This window comes from Euwallacea fornicatus, chromosome 5, assembly GCF_040115645.1.
Source record: "Euwallacea fornicatus isolate EFF26 chromosome 5, ASM4011564v1, whole genome shotgun sequence".
NCBI classification, from domain to species: Eukaryota; Metazoa; Arthropoda; class Insecta; order Coleoptera; family Curculionidae; genus Euwallacea; species Euwallacea fornicatus.
In genome coordinates, this window is record NC_089545.1 from 5,008,999 (window position 1) to 5,016,025 (window position 7,027).

Genomic DNA, 7,027 nt, shown 5'->3' on the forward strand with positions numbered 1-7,027 from the left:
AAGAAATTTACTGCAAGAGCGTTTTTGTAACAGGTCTAAGCTAATTATATAGAAGCCGTTTAAGGCTTTTTAAATGGGATTTGAATTAACCTCCCGTGTTTCTGTATGAAGAAGATATATCAGCTTTTTATTGAAACATTACACTAACGTTAAATAGGGTAATTAAGTTTTTGCGGTGAGAACTTTCTTGTTTTATACACACTTCGGTCTTTTAACGATATACAAATGGAAAGAGACAGATAACCAGGATGATATTATAATCACCTCAACATAGGCAGTATAATGTCTATAGATTTCGCAAGAAAATGTGTCAAAATTTTATTTATCTCAGTTTTTACTTATGCTCCTTAATTATTAATCGTTAATTAAAGCAATGAGTGCAAATCTTTTGACACCTTAATATAGGGTCGGTTTTTCTATTGATCGGCGTAATATCCTCAAAGTTAGAACTTGTGTTCGAAGTATATGATACTTGTGAAATTTAATAGAAAAATATTCAATAAATCTATAAAACCCAGTGTTATCGCAAAAAGTTACTACATAATCAAAATCCTTCTGTTTACTATCGATTTCTAAAAACTCCAAAGTTAGTGCCATCCGACACAGTTAAAATATATTGCCGGCTCACTTTATCGTTTGAATTTGAATAAACAAGTTTCTAAATTGCACACAGAACTTTTAATAAATACTTAGTTCAGATTTAGCCGAAGAAAAATTGTTAGGCGTGGCGCTATCTATACACCGCTAGGTTAATTAAATGCCTTTCAATATAAATAAATCTGTAATTTCTGGTAGCGTCATCTAAACGTGAATGATAAAACTAAGTATTGCCTAATCTGAGAAATTTGCCTGTTTGAGAATAGCACTAGCAACTTACTTAATAAATGACTTACAAAACAAAGCATTGGCGTCCTCTTTGGTGCAATAACAGTATCACCCACTACGGTATTATGATGGACGTTCTCCAGTCCAATTTTGCGATAAATTTCGCAGATTATCTGAAATTTTTATTCGAAAATCATGGTATATAGTATAAGTGTTAGATAAATTAATAAAACACTATCATTAACTAAAGGGTATGATATATTTTCAAGTTAATTTTTTCTCAATACTGCTTAGGTAACGTTAACGTAACAATTCTTTCAGTAAAAAATAATTATATAAAATATATCGAGTCTTTATTATTTTATTGAAGCTGAATATAGAGCTTTACGAAGTATGTACCTCATTAGGATATTATCTGGATCTCAAGTTATGGCAGAGAAAGCAAATGATGAACGTAGGACCACGAACGAGTGACATATATTGGCATTTACCTTTCGAAGTTAAAGGGTAATAGTTTTCGGACGAAAGGATTCCATGGAAAGCATAATTCTGTATAAAATCAAACAAACTCTATCGATATTTTCAAATTATCAATATGTTCCAGGTATATTTATAAAGTATACAAAAAAGCCTTCAGTAAAAATATAACAGAAAAAAAGACTCTTTACTGATGGGTACTTCAACAATAAAGCGAAGAAAATGTATCGATATCCAATATATTGGTATTATTTTAACAGTGTGTAAAATGTTGTAAAGTTTGAGAGGAAGATCGAATATTGCGATGATGAGTTTGAATCAGAGATCCCCATAGAGTAGAAAAATGCTACTTTAAAAGTCATTCTTAAAATAAATAAGGCATATGTGATAGGAAATGGAGACAGCATGTAAGAGCGAATGATAAACATTTTGGAAAAACAATCGGAGTTTATTGCATCTATGTTGTATGTGTCTGCAGGAGTAAATTAAAGATCAAGCAGAGCTATTTCCCCAATAATAGTGATAGTACACTACACTACTGCTATTCCATATAGAGAAAAAAGTTGCTATGAAACCAGGTAAAGTAGGCATTTTCGAGGGTTACATTACCACAATCAAGTGATGTGTGAAATTTTGATCTTTCACTTTCATACTTCTTCGACTCCCAGCACTTTATTTGCCCCGCACCTTCAATCAAGCCTGTATAGAAAAGGTTATTTTCAGTATTTATTTCTAAACACATGCGTCGTTTATAGTCATCAACATCTCCAAAATTTCGTCCAAGAATCTCTAGCGGTTTTTGAAAAAAATTTATATTTTCTATTTTTTAAATTAAATTTGAACCCTCTATAATTGCAAACGGAAGCTTTATTGGACGTTGGTTTATATAGAAAATCAACATTATTTTTGGACGTTCAATACGCTATTGAACTTATGCGAATTAAAACTGAAACACCCTGTATATAGCACTTTGTGATATGCGTACTCTAGGGTAGATAACCAATTTTTATGCAAAGAAACTTAATTCTAAAATGTAAAATTCAAGATGCCGTTCATACGATAAAATAACGTTGATGATGGTTATGGAAAATCGATACATCGGTTTTCAATTATGACATTTTGTCGCTGTATAAGAGGGAAAGTTGCAACGATTAACTGCCAATCAAAATTTTTTTTATCTTAAAACGGCACGTTTTTTAACTCTAAACTACATAACTTTGCCCCAATTTACCCGACCACGTGTTTTATTCATGGTTGCCGAGATCCTTACGGTTGCGCGCCAAAAACTGACACCCTGTATAAGAAATCCAAGTATATTTCAATGAACGTGTCCAGGTTACTTCAGGTAAGTATTAAAATTAAAAACACCTTGACGCCTAAGAATATCACATATATGTCAATGTTGCCAAACTTGTCAAAAACATTATCTATCAAGTTTTTATTTATAGGTTAACTAATGAAAAATAAATACACATTATGAGCCACTGATATTTAATAAATGATAATAAATTGTTTAAAATAATATAAAATATCCCTTAAACAAATGAATATCAACATTAAAAAGAGTGAATAACAAATGACAAAAATTAACTTTAAAGCCAGAAAGTTTTGAATAACATGGAGCTCCTAAATTTTAAAAAGATATGCAGGATTTGTATGAATGAAGGGACTACAATGTCTCTATTCAAAGTTAGCATGTTTAAAAAGATGATGGCTATTGCCTCTGTCCAGGTAAGTATTATTACTAGTATAATGTCAAATATATCCTGCTGATTAAACACAGAATCCTCGAGTCTAACAAATATAATTGCCCAATACATTTCAATCAGCTTAACTTTTTCATGTTATGCATTGGTATAACAATGTGCAGGGTTTATACTGTTTGATGGTTGAAAATGAAGAAAAATATTAAATTTTCATTTGAAACATGGTTTTATTAATGATTCGTTTTTAATTACTGACTGAGACATCGATGTAGAGTTAAAGTTTCAAATTTTTTTATATTTTATATATCACTGAATTTTCTCATTTCAAAAATTTTAATTTCAATTATGGTTTAAATTTAACAAAGTCATGTGATTTAATTTTAATCAACTATTTAAACATTTTTCAACTTCCTCTTTAACTGTTAACAGGTTTGGCCTAATGATGGATTACCAGGACAAATATGCAGACGCTGTGCATCAAAATTACACATTGCATTCCAGTTGAAAAAACAGTGTGAGAAAACTGATTTAAAATTGAGACAATTTAAATCATCTGTACCTGATGACAAGAAAATATTTGAGCCCATTCAAGCTAATATTAACCTAGTTGAAGAAGGACTCTCACAGCAGGTGATCGATCAAATATAATCTGTCTATAGATTAAATCTCTTTTGTTATCTTTAATGTCTTAATGTTTCTTCTATCCCCTTTGCACATATTGAGAAGTCAAATTTCCAAAGGTGGCCAAATTATTATTAAATAAGTAAACAGAAATAGACAAGTTGACAAAGGAAGTGGTAGATTTAATTTCGTTAAAACAATCAGCAACATAATCTCTTGAGATTAAAGCTAAACTTAAAATCTAAGGGTAGACCAAATTAATAATTTCCTATACTGAATTGCCAATTTAGGAAACACTCACTCTTTAAGTTCAATTTGGGCCTATGGAAAATATGGGGGTAACACTACATATACAAGCAAAGGGTAAAATTCGGCAATGAGTCTTACATTATAAAGTAAAATTTGTTCAGCTTTTATGAACCTACGTAAATATTTAAAATTTAATTATTTGCATTCTCTATTATCATCCTACCAGCAAATATGAATTAAATCATTTGAAAATATGAAAAAATATACAATCACACTTTAAATAAATAGATTTAAAACATAGCAAAGTAAGATTAAAGTTTACTTACTACATTTGGACATTTAATTATATAGGAATTTGACTTAGTACTTAATAAACCTGAGTTTCACAGATGAACGTTCAGGCTGTAACTCAAAAGGTTTTCATTCAGAACAATGAAGCTGATTTAATTGAAAATTTGAAACCTCCAGATTTAAATTATGACCATTTTATGACAATGGCATCAAATGGAGAACCCATTTCTCAAGTTTCTTATACCAGTTTATCTACTATGGAAGGTGAAATACACGTTCCAGGATACAATGTTCAAGGCCATATGGTAAGGTTTTACAAATTCATTATGTGAAATCTGTATTATAAAAAAATGGCATGTTTTTGTTTTTTTTACATGTAAATTATTGCACTCAACTCTTTCCTCTTTTCAGTTACCTATTTCTGTTAATGTAAAGGGTCCCTCAGTTCTTTTGTTAATGGCAATTTCTCACAAATTTCACAAACTTGTAGATATATGCTCCTCAATATAACATTCAAACTCAACACCTAAATACCCAACCTCAAATACAACAATCCCAAATTATACCACTAGAGGTTGAAACTCAACTGCCAATACAAACCAAAGAAAAGACTGAAAATATCGATAGTATAGAAAAAAACATGGAAGATGTAGATGAACGAGACGGTAAAGCATGCCCTACATGTGGGAAAATATTCCGTACAAATGTTAAATTAAATAGACACATGAAGATTCATACTACTTGTAAGCCTCTTAAATTATTTGGAGTGTATCTATTTACTGACTTCAGTATTTCAGCACCCACAGAATTTCCATTTAAATGCAATATTTGTGGAAAAGCATTTGCTCATGGTGGAAACTATAAGATGCATCTTAGAATTCACAGTAATGAAAGACCGTTTAAGTGCCCAGTTTGTGAAAAAGGTTGTCGGCAAGCACAAGATTTAGAAAAACACATGAGAACACATACTGGTAAGACAATATATGTATACTAAGTGTTTCATTTTTACTTTTAGTAAGATTTTGAATGTATTTATTTATTTTTCAAATGTATGTGAACACACATAAACCAGCTCTTAACCCACTATTACTTTAATATTATAATTTCCAGGTGAGCGTCCTCACAAATGCAGTTTCTGTCCAAAAGCATTTGCTACAAGTTCAAATTTAACAGCGCATATTCGAATACATACTGGTGAAAGGCCTTATGTGTGCTGCGTATGTCAGAAAGCCTTCTGTCAATCTAGTGAACTCACGAAACATATGCGGACACACACTGGGGAGAAGAGTCATATATGTGATATTTGTCAAAAAGGCAAGAAAGTAAAACACACACGCACAAATGTTTACGTGACGATATTTACTAGTTTAGCACAATTGTTGAAGTGGGACGGAAAAAAAAATGTTTTTTCTGGACAAATACGATATATTGTGTTTATAGTTTGGTATTTGAATGAATAGGTCTATCTTCAGAAACAATGTTTGATTTGCTTGGTGAGCTATATTTGAGCCTTAATCGAGATGAGGCTACTGGTATTGTAATAAAATTAAATATTTATTTTGCTATTTTGAGATTAACGAATTATAATTAAAGAAATAATCACAAAGTATATTTGCTTGCAAATTTCTATTTTATAATTTCTACTTTCATTTTCGTCGTATTTCTGCATAAAACGGTAAAAACTTCAAATTAAAAATAATTTTTATATTACTGTATATCTAAAAAAAGGAAAAAACGTTTAACACAATCTCTATTACAAAATTTCTCAAATTCTAGGTTTCAACGGCTCTAGTGGTCTTCTCACTCATCGTAGACAACACACTGGTGAACGTCCCTACACATGCCCCCATTGCAGCCGAGGTTTCGCCTCTTCAAATTGCCTTTCCTCGCACATTAAAACCCACAACAAGGCGTATCCACTTAAGTGCGGTCAGTGCGATCAAACTTTTCAATCTCTTTCTAGCTTAAAAGAGCATATGACTGTCGATCACAATGTGGCAGAACTGATCCAATGTAAAATGTGCGATAATTCTTTCGAGCGAGTCAACGACTATTTTACTCACATGAGGACGCATGAAGAGATGATTAATTAGCTAATGTCTAATAATCTATCTGCTTCGTTTAAGTGGCAACTTTGTATGATCTCTGCTAGTATTTATTATGTGTTTAGAGTGCTGTTCTAGTGGCAGTTTTAAGGCTTTTTACGCATTATTGATTTTTCATAGTATTAAGGAAATTTGTTTTTGATGAATTTACGAATTACAGAAATTGCAACGCTGAATTAATAATATAATTTACTTATATATGGATGCTCCTGAAGTTCAGATCCCTTTCCCGTTCACAATTTTCAGTTCCGTCCTAGGCCTGGTGAGAATATGAAATATTATTTTGCAAATTGCCCTATGTGATTCGACTTTATACATAACTATTTTATATAACAAAATTCTAATTTTTTTGAGGCCTTTTTGATTGTTTGATTGGCGTAAAGGTGAGTGCCAATTTCGGTTACAAATTTTAGGTAAAAAGCAGAGTTGAGAAAAAAGAAGCTGTGGCAAATATACTGTTTGCAACATTTTGAAAACAAATAAAATGGAGCTGAAAAGGTAAGTATCACTGATTTCGTATACCGCTATTCTTAAAATTTGTCTCTTTTTTACTTTTAATTCCGAGGTGTTAATTTGCCATACATCTGAGAAATACGTTTCTTCTGAAGTTTCATATGTGAATTCGAATTTTCACGACCCGATCACTCAGACGAAAAGTTTCGCGGTAGCGTATATTGTTTGAATTACTGTAGACGTTTCACAGGATTTTCAACTAAACATAACAAAATCTTCACAGGCTGAAGTAATATGGTT

The 7,027-nt window shown here is 31.4% G+C and overlaps 1 protein-coding gene across 1 annotated transcript; it reads left to right on the plus strand.

The window, feature by feature from the left end:
- The first annotated feature begins 2,756 nt into the window (after positions 1 to 2,756).
- Positions 2,757 to 6,521, plus strand: LOC136339544 (zinc finger protein 501-like). Its single transcript, XM_066282890.1, has 7 exons — positions 2,757 to 3,033; positions 3,438 to 3,638; positions 4,268 to 4,474; positions 4,660 to 4,912; positions 4,967 to 5,140; positions 5,280 to 5,483; positions 5,946 to 6,521. The coding sequence occupies exons 1-7, from the start codon at positions 2,920 to 2,922 to the stop codon at positions 6,260 to 6,262; spliced, it is 1,470 nt and encodes a 489-aa protein (XP_066138987.1). The 5' UTR covers positions 2,757 to 2,919; the 3' UTR covers positions 6,263 to 6,521.
- Positions 6,522 to 7,027: the final 506 nt, after the last annotated feature.

Coding starts and splice junctions, on each gene's coding strand:
- LOC136339544 (XM_066282890.1), top strand. CDS start 2,920: ATGGAGCTCCTAAATTTTAAAAAGATATGCAGGATTTGTATGAATGAA. Junction 3,034..3,437: donor TGGCTATTGCCTCTGTCCAG/GTAAGTATTATT, acceptor AACTGTTAACAG/GTTTGGCCTAATGATGGATT. Junction 5,141..5,279: donor ACACATGAGAACACATACTG/GTAAGACAATAT, acceptor TATAATTTCCAG/GTGAGCGTCCTCACAAATGC.